We start from the raw sequence: 18,816 nt of genomic DNA on the forward strand, positions 1-18,816 counted from the left end.
ATCATAACCATCATTCTTTCACACACTCCACACTTGAACTTCTTCTTCTTCTCTTCTCCATTCTCGGCCGAACACCCACACACATACATCCATCATCTTCATTCAAGTTTTATCCAATCCATACATACTCAGAGTTGTAAGAAGGTGTATAAGGAAGCTATGAACTCTTGGAAATTGAAGGACCTCTTGCAAGTGCTTTTATCCACCACTTCTTCATCTTGTGATCATCCCTAGCCTTGAGCTAGTAGTAAGATCATCTACACTCTATTTTACATCTTCTTAAGTTGGTTAAAAGATGATATAAGTTGTTAATCTTGAAGAACACTATGAATCAAGAACATGAAACTTGAACATAAGACTAAAATCATAAGAGATCATGTTGTTTAAGTGTTGTTATGCTTGTTGATTGTTGATTGCTCATGTTTATGATGTTAAACATCATGTGATCTTGCTAGATGGTGATTAAAGACATAATCTAGCATGATGAGAGGATGATTATGTTAAGATCAAAGTAATCATCCATGTGTAAATCATGAACTTGAAGTGAAAATTGTTTTTCTTGTAAAGTGATGATCAAAGTGAACATAAAGTCTTGTAGATCTATGATTTCAAGAATGATTTTTCAAGAAACCAAGTTAAAAATACAAAGTTTACTTAAGCTTGGTTCTTAAAGAAATTAACCATATTTTAGGTGGTTAATCAAGTGTAGAAATATAGTTAACAAGAAAAACTCAAGAAGAAATATTTTTAGAAAACTTAATTACAAGTTGTAAAGAACTAATTTCTTCAATAATGATGTTTTTAAATAAACAACCACACTTTAAAGGGTAACTAAGCTTACTAAACACACTATAAGTTACTACAATTTTTTGTAAATTTTCAAGTTCATGAAGTAGTAATCTATGCTTGATTTTGGCAAATTGGTAAGTGTTGATTGGTTAATTCTTGATTGTGGTGACTTATAAAAGAAAATGATAGGCTTTGAAAGCATGGAAACCTCCATTTTTAAGGGGAAACTATGGCAAAATTTTTCTAAAAATTAAACACTTAGAAAAATATTTTTAAACAAATATTCACAAGTATATTTTAAACCATGAATTTTTATATAAAGTTTGCCATAATTTTTGTTACAAAAATTATAAATATTGGAGGTTGGTTTTTGTAAATAAATATGACTAAATACGTATTTAGGAAATATATATTTAGAAGTCACCATGTGTGTGATTATTTGTATATTATGTGTATTAGTTATATTATTTTAGGACTTGAAATAATATAACTCACTAAAATACCAAGAAAATTTCAATCCAAAATATTACCAAAATTCCAAGAGAATGAATATATAAATTATACCAAAATATTGGTGAAACCGAACAAGGAATATAACTTACAAAAATATTCCGGAAATTTAATTCATAAGTATATTTTGGTAATTAGTATTTTGGACACCAAGAGAACAAAAATATGAGTTTGATAATTATTACAAAATATATCATATTTTTGACAAGGAGAAAATATATTATTTTTGGTAAGTAAAAATATACATTTTTTTCTTGGAAATATTAGAAGATATATTATTTTCGGGAGAAAATATATATTTTCTTAAATAAACATGAAATGAATTATTTTTGGGTGAAAAATAAGTTTATATATATTTTCCAAGTTAAACTTGAAAATATATTATTTTTTAGACTTATATGAAATTTATAACTATTTTTGCCAAGGGAAAAATTAAAAGTAATTTTTCTATGTAATATTTCTTAAAATATATATTTTGGGAATATATATTGATGTATTTTTGTTAGAAATATTATTCCGGAAAAGTTAATACAAAAATTAAGTATAATATACTTAACAAACACAATAAAATACGTATTCTCGTATGTATAAATACACACCGGAATACGCCATCGGTACTTGGCAAAATATAAAAGTATAAGAATATGAGTATAAATACACCCATCCTTGGGAATATATACATGTGCTAATGCATAAAAGTGTCAAGTTAAAATATATTATTTTAACTAATATTCGAAAATATAATAAATATAATTTAAGTTAAAATATTTATTATTTTAACAAATAATTATATAACTTGGAATAATATTAAGGACACAAAGAAACGTAACTCAAAGACACTAATTAATACTAAGTCAAGGCACGACCCGCCCGTCTAATAAACCGTAGTACGTTGTAGGTAGTCGTGCACACAAGTAGCAGCTTCGGGTTACGTTGGATACGAAGAACGCAAGATTGTGAGTTCATGTCCCCCTTTTCTTTTAACTGTTTTTAGTTTTATAACTTCGGGGGTGAAGTACATGTTATAAATTGTTTACAAACGTTTACATGTGGTATGGTTAGCTAAGGAATGTACTGCTAGATCATGTGAGTGGTGGGTACAACGCTTAAGACCATTAATCCTCGTAGTAGGACCGAGGGACATGAGTGATAGATCTATTTGGGTGTAGCGAGCCCCACCCATGTGGACCGGGATTTGACCCATGAGGTGACTATGTCTTACAGCCGGAAGCCCGGTACAAAATCTGCTAGGGTTGAGCCTTCCTGCATCACGTCACACATATTAATGGCCCTTCAAACCATTAATCGATCTGTTTCCTTGTTTGCTTTCATACCGAGTTTACAAAACATACATACTTTCAATAATTACAAAGGTTTATTCGTGCACACATACAAAACACATGAACTCGCTCAACTTTTGTTGATGTTTTCAAACTACATGTATTTCAGGAAATTAAATGTGGATCTGGCGGGCGTTTGGAAGTTTCAAGTGATGTTGGAAATAAAATATGTCATCCGGTGTCTAAGGTTTGGATTGTGTATCTTATCCTGGATAAGATACATAGTTCAAAGCCTAGTTTTTATTAATGTCTTTTGTCGGGTCCTTATGGAACTCTAAAACAATTTGAATGGTTGGTAATATGGATTTGAAGTCTGTGTTTAGGTTTTAAGACAATGTTGTTGTGATGTTTTAAACTTAATCTATGGATGAACATCTTTGGTTTTATCATATAGTTGTTTGTTATGGTTGAATGCAATGATATTAAGCAAGTCACACGTAATCACGCTTTCGCAAAAGTTAGGGTGTGACATTTATGGTCAAGATCAATTATTTCCTTATTTAAAACAAGCCAAATGACACATTTAGCCCCAATTAGTTAAATCATTCTACTTTTAAGACACACATATTACCAAAATGCCACCAAGATAATCTCAACCATCAAAGACACTCATCCAATGGTCAAGATCACTTCCTACACTTTGTAGGAAAAAACACACTTTGTAGAGTAATCTCACCCTATATATATATATATATATATATATATGAATGGGTGAGGTTCGGCTATAAAGTCCATTTTTCTTACAAAGTGTACAAAGTCATAAAACACCATAATTTCAACCATAAACACACTCGAAACCCACAAATAACCGAGTGAAGATCACTAAAACACAATATCCAAACCCTAACAGTCCATAAAAACTTCAAACACGCTATCATAGAACTATGAATATAAAACACAACATAATAATCAACATAAAACACACTAATGTTAGTCATTCGATAATCAAAGCCTTATCATTCAAAACACAACACAAAACCCACAAATATGGCGTTTTAGTAAGCTTCACTTTGTTATTTGTACGTTTTAAGTGTGTTTTATAGTCGGCATTGTGATGTTTCATGACTTTTTACACTTTATAGGAAAAACGGACTTTGTAGCCAACTCTCACCCATATATATATATATATATATATATATATATATATATATATATAGAGTAGGAGTTCTGCGGAAAGTGTGTTTTTCCTAGAAAGTCTAGGAAGCGATCTGGGCCCTCCGATTGGTGTTTTTAATGGCTTAGATCAAATGGATGGCATTTTCGTAATATTTGAGTTATATAATTAGAGACTTTTAATATAGTGAGGGTATTTTGGTAATTGGAATTGTTTAAATCAGTCAAGAAATAACCAATCCCTAAAATCATGGGATTTCCCCTCTTTCTCTCTCTCTCCCTAACCTTTCCTGCAAATATTCTTCCTTCGAGGTATAAGCCGTTCAACCCATCAATTGCACATGTGAGCACATGGGACTTGGGGCTTGTACGCAGCCATTGGTGAGACAAAAGAAACAAAGTCAACAACATGAAATGATCATCATTATCAATTAGGGGGCAACCTTCTTTCATGCATACCGATGACAATGCAGACTTTGGATTTTTGTGGGCAATTAAAATCAATGGAGCACTCACAATATTGGAGAACTATTAGATTGCAAAATAAAATTAACATCACGTGACCTTGGGAGTAGATGTGAACATTGAAATGGTGAGTTTTTTTTTTTGGCGGCTAACTTCTTCTAGCCATTCACGTGAACAAGTCAACATCATCATCATAGTGGGCCAACATTTTGGACTTGGATGATTTTTATTGCTGACTATTGTCGTTCAAACGGTAGTCGGAATCATTGGTCGGCCGGTGGTGTTTCCCTACCGGTTGTTGTTTTTCATACTTGTTTCAATTTTTTTTATCTATCATTGAATCGGGTTCTTATTTTTAGTCAATGGACATCAATGCTTGACATCTTAGAGTGGGCTCTAGATGTAATTGGGGTTACCTACAGACGTCTTGATGACAGTACCTACAGATGTAATTGTGTTTTAAAATGACATCTGAATATGTTAATGATGGCAGTGTGTTTTAAGGTTTATGTGTTTTACCATTTTAATGTTGATGATGACAGTGTGTTGAAGACGAAGACACTGACAGTGTGTCCAGCAATCTGCTTGCTGTTAAAACACAATGTCAAGAAATATGCTTGCTGTTAAAACACAGTGTCAAGAATCCTCTAGCAATCTGCTTGCTGTTAAAACACAGCATCAAGAAATCTGCTTGTTGTTAAAACACAGTGTCAAGGAAATCTGCTTGCTGTTAAAACACAGTGTCAAGGAATCTGCTTGCTGTTAAAACACAGTGTCAAGAATCCTCCAGCAATCTGCTTGCTGTTAAAACACAGCGTCAAGAAATATGCTTGCTGTTAAAACACAGCGTCAAGAAATCTGCTTGCTGTTAAAACACATTGTCAAGAAACACAGCGTCTTGTATGATTTAAATTGAAACTGTCAATTTGATTTAAATGGAATATTTAGTTTCCATAATTTTCTGGTTAGTTAGTTATCCTAATAAAATAATCCATAATTAAAATAATATTCAAATTACACAATTGCCCTTTTAGTTAAAATCCTTCAATGCCACATGTCGCGTTCTTATTGCTTCCTAGACTTTCTAGGAAAAACACACTTTCCGCAGGAACCCTACCATATATATATATATATATATATAGGGGATGGTTTAAATGAGAACGCTAAATATTGTGAGAACCGTGAGAACAAATGAAAAAATCGCGAGAACTTTGTCAAAAACGAATCAAATTCAAATTTTTTTTCTACACTTATCATTATTATTCGAATACAATGTTAGAAATTTAATTTACACGTTTAAATTTACGTGAATTCGTAAATAAAGAAAATTTACACATGTGTAAGTTTGCCACTTACACATGTGTAAATCTGTAATATTTACACATGTGTAAAAAATCTAAAAATAGTGATTTTGAAAGGAGAAATGAATTATTTGATGTTGTAAATTCTTTTGTTGATGTTGTATCTTAATTACAATGACGTTTCTATTAAAAAAATTGGTTTTGATTAGTTTTTTCATTCGTTCTCACGGTTCTCACAATATTTAGCGTTCTCAAGATAACCTTCCCCTATATATATATATATATATATATATATATATATATATATATATATATATGAAGGGTTGCGACTTTTGTAAGGGGCGTGATATATTTAAAAGTAGTTTAAACGTTTGGGACTTTTTGAAGGGGTGTGATATATTTAAGAGTTGTGACTTTTTGTAAGAGGTGTGACATATTAAAATTAATTTGAAGTGTTGTGACTTTTCGTATGTATATATAAGAGTGGTTTTCTTATTTTAATTTGAAGTGTTGTGACTTTCCGTATGTACATATAAGAGGGTTTTTTTTATTGTAAGCGACGTGATATATTTAAAAGTAGTTTAAAGGGGTGTGACTTTTTGAAAGGGTGTGATATATTTAAAAGTTGTGCCTTTTTGTAACGGGTGTGATATATTTAAAACTTATGACTTTTTGTAAAGGGTGTGATATATTTAAAAGTATTTTGAAAGGTTGTGACTTTTTTGAAGGGGTTTGATATATTTAGAACCTTTCATCCAAACCATTGTGTCAATATACAAACCATTGGGTATATGTGTGGTTTTTTTAAAAGTTACAATTTTTCATTCTAGAGAGCCAACCCAATTTACTTTTTGTAGGGTTATATAATATAATATATGCTATCTCCTCTATTTTATAATTTAAACGATTTTCATCTATATAAATTCTTCACTTGGATCTCTACCTTTTTCTTCATTTCTGAAATTTAAATAATCAGAATTAAATGAAGAGTTTCACTACTGACATCTTCGTTATCTAATAATTATATTTCTAGCATTTTGGAACAGAAGAAAAAAAGGTAGCGAAAAGGTTATATATATATATATATATATATATATATATATATATATATATATATATATATATATATATATATATATATATATATATAGGGTTGGGCTATATAGAAAACCCTATCTATATAAAAAACCCTAGAAAACCCAACTTCCCGACATTTTTTTTTTTTTTGAAAAAAATAACACATGTAATATACATGTTTTTAAGACTTTTGGGCCAAAAAAATCAAAAAAGCGCCGAAGGGATATATATATATATATATATATATATATATATATATATATATATATATATATATATATATATATATATATATATATATATATATATATATATATATGAGTTAAATGCCATTTTAGTCCCTGTGGATTGCGTCATTTTGTCAGTTTAGTTCAAAGGTTTCGTTTTTCTTCTGTGGATCCAAAAAGGTTTCACCGTTGCCCTTTTAGTCTACTAGGTTAACTTCATCCATTATTTCTGTTAACGGGAAGGGGAATTCGCTCATTTTATATTTAGAGAATTCCCCTTCCTGTTAACAGAAATAATAGATGAAGTTAACCCAGTGGACTAAAATGGCAACGGTAAAACCTTTTTGGACCCACAGGTGAAAAATGAAACCTTTGGACTAAACTGACAAAATGGCTCAAATCACAGGGACTAAAATGACATTAAACTCTATATACATTTAGAGAGGGGGATGAGATGTGAGAAAATTTAAAAATGTAAACACTATCTATCTAACTAAAAATGAGTTTTAGAGAGACAGGAGAATCTAAAATAATTTTATCCATTAAATATAACTTTGAACTGTTTTCATCTCTCTCTATCCGTTCGTATTCCTTTCGCCTTCCCGTCGCCGGAGGCTCGACGGAGTGAAGATTATCGGGATAATGTGCGAGGTCGCTCCATTTTTGCTGGACCTTTCACCCTATCTTGTGGTTGAATCTCCCATTCGCCTTTCGGGACTCGGTTGTGTTAGCGTCATTTTCTCTTCTGTGGACTCCTTCTGGCCGGTGGCTCGACAAAGGTGACGATTCCGGTATAGAGGGTGAGGATTTTTGGACGTTCGTTACGACTATAGGTCCATTCTTTCCTTCCTCGCTATTCTGGTTATCCGTATCTTCTATTCGCTTCCCGAAATTAGGGTCCACTCCGGTGGTCTGTTGTGATGGACGGTGATGATGATTCGTGGGAGGTTCAGAACAGAAAAAAAAGAGGCGGAGGAGCAGGTGTCGCTGTCAACCAGAACATTTCTAAATTCTTCGTTACTAATATTCCTCAGGGATGCCGACCTTGGGATCTGGCTAACGCTTTCAGAGGTTTTGGGGAGATCGCTGGTGCTTTCATTGCCAAAAAGAAAGATAAGGAAGGGAGAATTTTTGGATTTATCAGCTTTAGAGGTGTTAGGGATCAGGGAGAGTTGAAACACAATCTGTCGAATGTCAAACTGGGAGGTAACAAGTTGCTAGTTAACGTTGCCCGTTTTGCTAAGGAAAACGGTGACGTTAAGCCGGTTGCTTCGGTAGGGGGAGGTGTCAGGCCGAAGGGAACTGGGCAGGTGAAGTTCCAGGAGGGTGCTCCGAAGTCCTGGGGGATGAAACCCGTTAAAGAGGGTGTTTCGTTCCTGGATATCCTCACGAACAGGACTCGTGCGGACTCCGATGATGATGTGTTGGTGCTCGATCCTGCCATTTTCTCACTTTCTGGTCTGGCCGGGAGAGCCGTCATTGGAAGAACGGTTGGTTTCCATGAACTTAGATCTTTAAAGTCCTCCCTTCTTCTAGCGGGTTTTGTGGGAGTGTCGATTCAATACCTTGGCGGTCTTTCTGTGTTGCTCTCATTTGAGAACGGAGATTTATCCAATATTTTTCTTCAAGATAAAGTTACGTGGAGCCGGTGGTTCTCTTCTGTGTCACCGTGGCGCGGTCAGCCGCTCTCTTATGAGCGACTGGCTTGGGTTATCATTCATGGTGTCCCACCTCATCTCGTTTCAAGAAAGGTTTTTGATTCGATCGGTAGTAAGTATGGAAAGGTTGTTCAACCATCGCAATTTCTCGAAACGGACGGAGATATTTCGTACGACCGACTGGGGATTCTAATAGACTCGGGCAACAGGATTAATGGCATCCTTAATCTGAGCTGGCAGGATAAACGATACAAGGTATGGGTGGTTGAAGAAATTGATCAATGGGTTCCCGATTTTTTGGACGACGAAGAAGGTTCGTTGGCAGCCTCTTCGGAGTTGGGTGGCTCGTCGACTTTCCCGGCGGCTGGGGAGTCTAGTGTAAAGGAATTCGAACAGTTTGTGGAGTCAACCAAGGTGGAAGTCGAAAAGAGAACGGTTAACCTTGATTGCCCAAAGGACATGGGTGTCCCCATGCAGAACACAAGCGGCGGTTATGTTTCCAAGAATTTGGGTGATCAGTCTGTTGGGGATGTGGGCCAGCATATCTTTGTCGCCAACTGTGTTCAGGAGGGGGAGAAGGGCAAAAGTGATTCTTTTAATTTTAATATTGGGAGGCCCAATACTGCCAAGCCCATCAAAGTCAAGAGAGCTTTTTTAAAAAATACAAACAGGCCCGTTAACAGGAATTCAGAGGTTGGTGTTGTTTCTGAGGTGTCAAGGCCCAAAAAACGTACCAGGTCTTCTCTTGATGGGGGATGTAGCTCTAGGAGTCAGGTGAGAGCTGGGGGATACGATGGCGATGGTCCTGACAAAGGCTTCGAACAATTTCACTTTGATTTGAATAACAAGTTTCCGTCTGAGGTTAATGACTCTGTTGAGCCAATTGTGAATCAAGTGGGTGAGGTCGAATCTTCGGTTGGGGAAGAAGGAGGTGTCAGTCCCAAGGAAGCCGGAGTTTCTGATTCGCCGGAAGTGGACAAGGAAGTTTCGGTCACTGTTGGTATCAGCTGTAGGATCGGAATCGATGTCTCCGGTCATCAGGAGCTTATCAGGAAATCTATTAATTCAGGTATTAATGCGGTTCAATTATGAATCTTATGTCTTTGAATATCAGGGGTACCGGGGGTTCGAATAAGTCTGGTTGGGTGAGGGGTTTAATTTCGGAGCATAATATATCACTCCTGTTGCTGCAAGAGTCTAAATCTACGAATATCTCTCGTGCCGATATCGCTACTTTTTGGGGTAAGAAAAATTTCGGGTTTGATTTTGTTGATTCTGTTGGGTTGTCGGGAGGCCTGATTTGCGTCTGGGATGAGAATCTGTTTCGCCAGACTGGTGGTTCCAAAAGCAGGCACATTTTGCACATTAGAGGGTCTGTAACGGGCTGTGCATCTCCCTTTAATATCCTCAACGTGTACGCTCCTCAGGGGGTGCCAGCTAAAAAGAATCTATGGGACGAGCTGAGACTTATTATCGATTCTAATGATGGTTTTTGGGTCGTTGCGGGCGATTTTAACGCTGTTCGTTTTAGAGAAGAAAAGAGGAACTGCTCTTTCAAACAATCTTGCGCCAATTTTTTCAACGAGTTTATTTTTGATTCGGGATTAATTGAATATAACATGAGCGGCAGGAGCTTCACTTTTTGCTCTGATGGTGGTAATAAGCTGAGTAAACTTGATCGCTTTTTAGTCAACTCTGATTTCTTCAACTCCTGGCCTGCGGCCTGTTGTAGGGTTCTGCCTAGACTATGGTCAGATCATAATCCCATCATTCTTACGTGCTTGCCTAAGAATTTCGGGCCTCGTCCCTTTCGGTTTTTTAACTCTTGGCTTGGTAAATCGGATTTTGACGAGACTGTGATTAAAGCTTATCATGATTATGTTTCGACTGATAACAGCCCAGACTTGTCTTTCATTAACAAGTTGAGGTTCATTAGGGATCGTTTGAGAATTTGGAAAGGGGAGGTGAGTCGAAAGGAAGGAGAGGAATTGGAGGCTGCTAAAAGTGAATATGAGGCCATTGAAGCTATTCTCGAATCTAGAGATTTAACCGAGGAAGAGGAATGGATTCTTTATGAAAACAAAAGGATTATTCGCGATGTCGAAGAGTCCAAGATTATGGATCTCAGACAGAGATCTCGAATCAAATGGGCGAAGGAAGGAGATGAGAACTCCAAGTTTTTTCACACCATGATCAACAACAGGAAAGCGAGTAACGCGATCCATGGCCTTGAAGTGAATGGGGCTTGGATTTCCAAGCCGTCTCTTGTAAAGAAGGAAGTGTACCGTTATTTTAGAGAGAAATTTGTGGAGGAGAGTGTTTGTCGTCCCCTCCCAAATTACTCCAAGATTAAGAAAATTTCCTCGGCTACAGCCACTAACCTGGAGTTGCGTTTTTCGAAGGAAGAGATCAAAAGTGCGGTTTTCGAGTGCGGTAAGGATCGGGCGCCCGGTCCTGACGGGTTCAACTTCAGATTTTTTACTCATTTTTGGGACATTTTTTAGACTGATTTCTATAATATATTGGATTCCTTTTTTGAGTCCGGGAAGTTAAGCAAGGGATGTGGGTCGGCTTTTATTGCCCTTCTTCCTAAGTCTAGAGATCCTTTGGGGTTAAACGACTATCGCCCCATTAGTCTGGTCGGAGTCATCAATAAAGTGGTTTCAAAAGTTCTCGCCAACAGACTGAAACCAGTTCTTAACGAGGTGATCTCTAATTCCCAATCGGCTTTCATTGGGGGTAGATTTATATTGGACGGGCCCTTGATTATTAATGAGTTGCTTTCGTGGGCCAAGAAGTCTAGGAAACAGGTTTTCTTTCTCAAAGTCGACTTCGAGAAAGCGTACGACAACGTGAACTGGGGTTTTATTCTAAACATCTTTCAACAAATGGGTTTTGGAGAGAAGTGGCGTAGCTGGATCTCGGGCATCTTGGCGTCGGCTAGAGCGTCAGTCTTAGTGAATGGCTCGCCCACCTTTGAGTTTGGGTGTAGCAAAGGTATGAGGCAAGGGGATCCGATATCCCCTTTTCTTTTTGTTGTGGCTATGGAGGCGCTGTCTTGCATATTCAACATGGCCAGCGAAGTTAACGTTTTTCAAGGAATTAATATTCCAGGTTTCGACGCTCGTGTCTCTCATTTATTCTTCGCTGATGACGCCATGATTATGGGTGTTTGGAACAAAGAAAATATTGCTAATGTTATTAGAATCCTTCGATGCTTTCATGTGTATTCGGGCCTCAAAATCAACTTAAGCAAGTCTAGTATTTTTGGGATTGGTGTCTTGAACGAAGAGATCGAGGAGATGGCTAACTGGATTGGGTGTAAGGTCGATTGTATTCCCTTTAAATACTTAGGCTTGACGGTCGGGGCCAACATGAATCGTATTAACAATTGGCGGCCTGTTTATGACATGTTTGAAAAACGCCTATCTCTTTGGAAGGCAGCTTTATTATCCATTGGTGGAAGGGTCATTCTTATCAGGTCGGTTCTCGAAAGTTTGCCTTCGTATTTTATGTCTCTTTATAAGGCGCCTATTAAAGTTATTAAAGACTTGGAAAGCATAATAAAGAAATTCTTGTGGGGCGGATCGGACAATGTTAGGAAGACCCATTGGGTGGCTTGGGATAGGGTTTCATTACCTAAGAAGGCCGGAGGATTGGGGCTTAATAAGCTGTTGGACATCAACTTGGCGTTACTTAGTAAATGGGGGTGGAGGTTTAAAAACGAGCCCGATAGCTTATGGGCCAAAATCGTCTCCGCTATTCATTCGGGTTGCTCGGATTGGGCCTTTCTTCCTTGTAAGAAAGCTGTTGGAGGCGTTTGGGTCAGCATTTGTAACATTTTGAACAAACACCTTGTCGATAACAAGCCGCTCAGAAGTTTTTTTAAAGGCGAGGTTGCTTCGGGTTCTGAGGTCCTCTTTTGGCTCGACCCTTGGCTGTCCGAAACTCCCTTTAAAGATCTGTTCCCTTGCTTATTTAGGCTGGAAGTGGTTAAAAATTGTTCTGTTCGGGATCGATTGGCTGATGGGGGTCTGTGGCTTTGGAGACATGAGCCGGACTCGGATCCGGAGATTCAGGAGATGGCCTCTTTGTCGGGTATGTTATCCTCTTTTACTCTTCGTGTCGGTAGAGATAAATGGCGATGGTTGGGTGATTCTTCGGGTGTCTTTACGGTCAAATCAGCAAAGGATATTCTTGTTCGGGGTAGGCGAGATCAGAACGGCTTCATTTTCGATTGGTGTAAATGGGTCCCAACGAAGTGTAATATTTTTGCGTGGAGGATGGGCATGAATCGTATTCCTACTTTTGATGTCTTGCTCTCTAGGGCATCGTTAATCAGGCTAGGGAATGCTACCTTTGCGGTTGTGAGGATGAAGCCGTGTGTCATCTTTTTATCTCATGCCGGTTCGCGGATTTGATCTGGCAAAAAGTCAGCAGATGGTGTGGTATTCCAACTATTTTTGCTTTTTCTATTAAAGATCTTCTGGATATCTTTAAATTCAGCAGGTTGGGTACTTCGGCTAGGGTGGCTCTTCAAGGTATTGTGATTATCGCTTGCTGGAGCATTTGGTTGGCTAGAAATAAAGCGGTCTTCTCGGGCATTCGGGCGAATGTGGAAGATGTTTTTAGCGATATTAGAGCTTTGGGTTTCTTTTGGTTTAAACATAGATCGCGCTTTCAATCTATAGAATGGAACGATTGGTGTAAATTTGTAATTATGTAACTTTGCTTGTTGTTTGTTTGTTGCCGGCCCGGTTTTCGGGTTCGGTGGTTTGTTAATGTAAGTTAATTTTCAAAAAAAAAAAGAGAGACAGGAGATACGGATTGGAATAAGTTTGTCCTGAGCAGAATACAGAGTAGAATGTCTTCCTATTCTAAGTTGACTCCTGACATGACATAGCATAAAACCGAAGTTGAAAACCGGTCCGGTCCGGTCCGGTCGAGTAGCAAAAGAATATTGCAATAACCACCACCACTCCGTTAGAAACAAAGATATATATATATTATAGGAGTCACCACCACCACTCCTTGCAACCCCCCCCCCCCCCCCCCCCATTCTTCTTCTTCTTCTTCTTCGGTGAACATTTAACATATGGTTCATGGATTCCTTAAGTGATCTTCTAGCAAAAGAAGGATTCGTACGTGACAAAAAAGTTCAATTAGTTGCAGCCCCTGATCACGACTCCATTGCTTTACCAATTTACATCTGCCATAACCGCCCCAAGCACCGCAGGACAGCCTCCTCATCAAAACAACGACGTCGTCCTTCAAACGAACCCGCCATCGATGAAGTTGCCACCAAAGCTGTGATCTCCATCTTAAGCGGCTACGCTGGCAAGTACTTGAAGGACAAGGGGTTTCGAGATTCCTTGAGGGACAAGTGTTTGGTGAATAGGACCAATGGGTTGTTGGATAATATGGAGCTGGGGATTCAGAGCATTGAGAAGTTGATTGATAATCCGGGTACTGTCAAGGAAATGAAGGTCAAGTTGTTGCGGAATTCGATTGGCTTTTTGACGATTGTTGCCTCTTTGAATTCCACAAAAGGGACAGGGGATTCGAATTCACAGTTGTCTGCTTGCGCGCAGCTTTATTTATCCATTGTTTATAAAATTGAGAAGAATGATAGGATTTGTGCCAGACATGTCCTTCAGGTGTTTGTTGACTCACCTCACTTGGCTCGAACGCACTTGTTACCGGATCTTTGGGAGCATTTTTTTCTTCCACATCTTTTGCATCTTAAAATATGGTATAATAACCAAACCGAAAGTATTTTGGATCATCTGGTGTCAAGGGATCAAGAAGAACAGATCAAGAAGCATTTGATCAAGGTTTATGATGAACATATGGATATGGGTACGGCTCAGTTTGCACTTTACTATAAGGAATGGCTTAAAACTGGTGGGCAACCTCCTGCTACCCTTCCTTCTGTGCCTTTGCCGGCGATCAATTTGTTTTCATCTTCATCTACACGGCGACGAAGAAGTTCATCGTTGTTCAATATCTTTTTGTAAGTTCTTCAACACTTTGAATTTGGAGTAGGTGCTTGAATGTTCAATTAAATTATTTGGACTTTAGATAATGCAAACTTGATTTTAGTAATAATCCAAACTGACTAACAGAAACGTAACCCCGTCTATCTGCCGCTAATGAACAATTGACTGATTTTTTTTAATTCAAATCCAAATGTTGCTAACTGTTTTGACAGATATAAATGGAAGTTAGGGGCAAACTGTTAAAAGTGAAAGTTAAAAGTGCCATTGGTTATTATCAACCAATGAGTCATATTGAACTCCAATTTACCTTTGAATAAACAATTCTAATGGAAGGATGTAGTTTAAATGTGTTTTGTTGATGTTTAAGGACATGTGTTGTAAGTTTACAATAAAACCAAGGTCCAATGGTCCATCTTTATTTTTTTATTTTTTTAATATAATTTTTATTACGCAAATTATTTAAAACATAGACGATTACAGACTAATGGCATGTAGACGAGCAACAAGTTGCGCCACTACTCCCTTCTGAATAGCAAGCCCTACCCTGCTAAACACAAAATTCTGCCCCTTAACATGCCCCATATTTGTGTTCTCTTTGCGAGCAATTTGCGATTCTGATTATTTGAGTTACAGATAAAAGTGTTCATCCAAACACCCCCTGAATCTATTTTTGTGTGATTCATAACATGTTAAACTAACCATGAAGACATCGCACCATTTTTGGTAATGATGCTGAGAAACAACCATCAACGGAGAACGACTATGGAGCTATGGAACAAAAGACAGAAAACGAAGAACTGTGCATAGATGTTTATAACACCAACCAACAAATCAATACTGAAGTACATTCACCAATCTTTCAAGTTCTTTTGTTCAAACTCTAAAAATAATTGTCACACTAATCGGTTCTCTTGAAAACTGACAGAGTAGACCCATCATCGATCCTCCATGTGAAGGCATTAAAACACCAACCCAAGTGACACATTCACACGTGAATTCATCTTCATCAGACCTAACCCAAGCCATTTCCACTATCAGCAGTTCACAAAGTTTAGTCGAATGTGAAATGGCGATTCGGGCCATGGCCAAAGCATGGCTAGATGATCCACTGATTGAAAACACATTAGCTAAACCATTAGTGATAGAAGGTATGCTAGAAGTGTTGTTTTCTTCTGACAATGAAGAAATCTTGGAACTAGTAATCTCATTATTAACCGAATTCGTTGCAAGAAACGAGTTGAATGGGAAGATGATAAAAAACTTCGACCCACAGCTCGAGGGTTTCATGAATCTAATGAGAAACAGCAGCCTGTTCTTGAAAGCAGCAGCTCTACTCCATCTAGTGAAGCCAGAAGCCAAACAAATGATGTTGACGGAATGGGTTCCTTTAGTGTTACGTGTGCTTGAATTTGGAGATCAAACACAAACATTATTCAGTGTTCGTTGCAGTCCTCAAGTTGCAGCATATTACTTCCTTGACCAACTTCTCTGTGGGTCTGACCAAGACCGGATGGAGAATGGGAGACTAGTGATTTCACTTGGAGGGTTGGGTTTGTTGTGTAGAAGAATGGCGACTGGGGACATTGTAGAGAAGATCAAGGGGGTTTCCATCATTTACCGGTGTATCCTATCAGATGGAAGGTGTCGCCACTACTTAGCCGATAATTTGAACCCTGAACTTATATTTGAGCTCATGGTCCACGATTGCAGTGATACCACAATCTCTTTGCTTGTTGAGTTAATCTGTCTCCATAGGTAAAATTCACTAGAAGTGACAAAATGGATGGGTCAAAACATGTAATTCTTGGGTATGTTAGAAAATAGAAACAATATGGGTTGACCAGAAACTTTTTGTCTATTCTTTTAATTTTCATTAATGATTGGTGTGTCAGATATAATTACAAGGTTTGTATTATTTCAAAGATGACTAAATTTTGGAATAAAATTAGTTAGGAGGTTTTATGCATTATAATTACACTTTAGGTGACTTGAGGTTAATATGTTTCGACCGGTTTATTTTTAAGCTATTATATTCACTGGCGAAGCTTTATTGGGGCCGGAGGGTGCCCCGGCCCCCACAGAGCTTACGTTCAAGCTCCGCCACTGAATATATTGTCTGCTTTTACACATTTGACTGGTTAGAAATAATACATAAGGTGAATAGACCCATTCACAAGTCTATGGGTTGATTATTTTTCCTGGATTCAATTAGATTCGAGCAAAGAACAAAACTTTTCGAAAAGATTTTGAAGGGATGGGACTGCTTGAGCACTATGCAAATCTTGCTAGTTTGTTTACAGAGAGCTACACTTGAAAAACGCCCTTTGGTTGCTGCTGTGATGTTTCAGCTTGACCTTATGGTAATGGTTTCTTGATACATCTGTAACTATTTATATTACTTTTTCTTGACAACTTTGTCATTTAACAACAGTTTACTGCAGGGAGATCTTCTAGAGAGTAGTGTTTATCGTGAGGAGGCAATAGAGGCGATAGTCGAAGCCTTGGAAAGTAAAATATTAAATGAAAATGTTCAAGAACACGCAGCCAAATCGTTATTGATATTAGGAAGCAGGTATTCTTACACGGGTACACCGGAAGCAGAAAAATGGATCTTGAAAGAAGCTGGTTATGATGAGAGCTTGGAGGGTGGCTTCCATGGCAGATATTATGTCGTCCAAGGATCCAAAAACTTGGTAATTACAAACTAAGATCCAGAAATTTTTAGTATTGTTTTTGCTTCCCTTTCATTTTATCTAATGATATTAACAGGTGTTCACTGTCCGGTTTTGATGTTTTTCGGTCAAACCGTGAGCCAAATCGTTAGTAACGGTTTTTAACAATTGTGAACCAAAACCAAACATTACTAACGGGTTGGGCAGTTTGAAGGTTTTAAATCGAACCCGTAACTGATATGTTAAATAATGAGAACTTGTAAAATGTGATTTAGAATAATGAAGATGAGATAGAGCACTGGCTAAGGAAAGCTGCAATGTCATTATGGATGAGTGGAGGCAAAAAACTGATAGGGGCACTTGGTGAATCGATAGCTAACGGGCTCCCTAGTTTGGCACGCGCGAGCCTGGTGACAATTTCCTGGATTAGCAAATTTGTGCATACAGTTGGGGATGGAGATGTTCTTCACAGCATTGAATTTTCAACTCTTATACAGCATTTGATACAATGTTTGAACCGTGACAACGCAATGGAAGAAAGAGTTCTTGCCTCGTTTTCTTTACTCTCTCTTTCCAAGAGTTCAGGTACTGATGGGTTAGCCCGTTTCTGCCTTGTGGCCCATGAGGTTTATTGTTTTTTCTGTTGGGTTTTGCAGGTTTTCTGTTTGAGATCTCTGATGATGAGAAAAATGCGATGGTGATTCATCTTCGAAGCATGTCAAAAGTGACATGGACTGCAAAAAGACTTGTTACCATCATAGCAGGAAGTCCATCAAGAAGATAGTCAGGCTATAAACAAAGGTGTGCCAATCTGACCACCATCACTGCTGCTGCTGCTGCAGCAAGCATATATGAGTGTACAAATTATTTCCTCCATTTTTATTTCGTTTGGAAGTAATTGTTCTTGTTTATACTGGTAGTTTTCTTGTAAAGCAACTGGATACATACATTATTTCACAATGTTACCGTGAATCAATGTTTTAAATACCGGCCGGTTATACCGGATACTGGACACAGGCCCGGTATGATAAAGGCTCGTAAAACCCAAATACGGCATGTCTTATCTACCGGTGGTAAATCCGGTTTTACCAGTTTATAAACCGTTGAACCAGCTTGCATTATCTTAAAATTTGATTTTATAATTTTAATAAAATACGATATTAAGATAATATTGACTTTACATAATTCTGATAATTCACCTAGTGCTTCTATTCCAATATTTTATCACTGTTGAAATTGTTACGCACCTCGTCCAATGTAATATTGTTTATAAGTAATCGAAATGCTCTTAAAATGCTTAATATTTTACACGAAAATAGTTTTTAGATAAAACCATGATTAGTTACGTAAATCCTAATTGACATTGTATTATTTTTTTAGATAAATTCGTATTTTATGGAATTGTAGGGTTAACTAGTAACCTGGTTGAACAGCTCGGTACAACCTGATTCAATTGAACTGTTTCAGATCTCAACACGATATGATTTGAAAACCGATTTTAAAACATTACGGGGAATAGATACTTGTTTGGTTTGCGTAACATCATATACGCTAATCATAAGGTAACTAACTTTTGCCAAGGCTTTTAATACTGGATCTGACTGGCCAGCGGGACCGGAACCGGGCACATAAGACTATCACCATTGGTGACTTTCTCCCAACCTT

The 18,816-nt window shown here is 37.5% G+C and overlaps 2 protein-coding genes across 2 annotated transcripts; both read left to right on the top strand.

Moving 5' to 3' along the window:
• The first annotated feature begins 7,742 nt into the window (after positions 1-7,742).
• LOC110893282 lies at positions 7,743-9,572 on the top strand. Its single transcript, XM_022140394.1, has one exon. The coding sequence runs from the start codon at positions 7,743-7,745 to the stop codon at positions 9,570-9,572; it is 1,830 nt and encodes a 609-aa protein (XP_021996086.1).
• Positions 9,573-13,523: 3,951 nt separating this feature from the next.
• LOC110895576 (putative E3 ubiquitin-protein ligase LIN) lies at positions 13,524-18,316 on the top strand. The gene is made up of 7 exons (XM_022142898.2): positions 13,524-14,493; positions 15,186-15,321; positions 15,405-16,234; positions 16,692-16,839; positions 16,921-17,172; positions 17,427-17,736; positions 17,808-18,316. The coding sequence occupies exons 1-7, from the start codon at positions 13,583-13,585 to the stop codon at positions 17,933-17,935; spliced, it is 2,715 nt and encodes a 904-aa protein (XP_021998590.1). The 5' UTR covers positions 13,524-13,582; the 3' UTR covers positions 17,936-18,316.
• Positions 18,317-18,816: the final 500 nt, after the last annotated feature.

This window comes from Helianthus annuus, chromosome 12, assembly GCF_002127325.2.
Source record: "Helianthus annuus cultivar XRQ/B chromosome 12, HanXRQr2.0-SUNRISE, whole genome shotgun sequence".
NCBI lineage: Eukaryota > Viridiplantae > Streptophyta > Magnoliopsida > Asterales > Asteraceae > Helianthus > Helianthus annuus.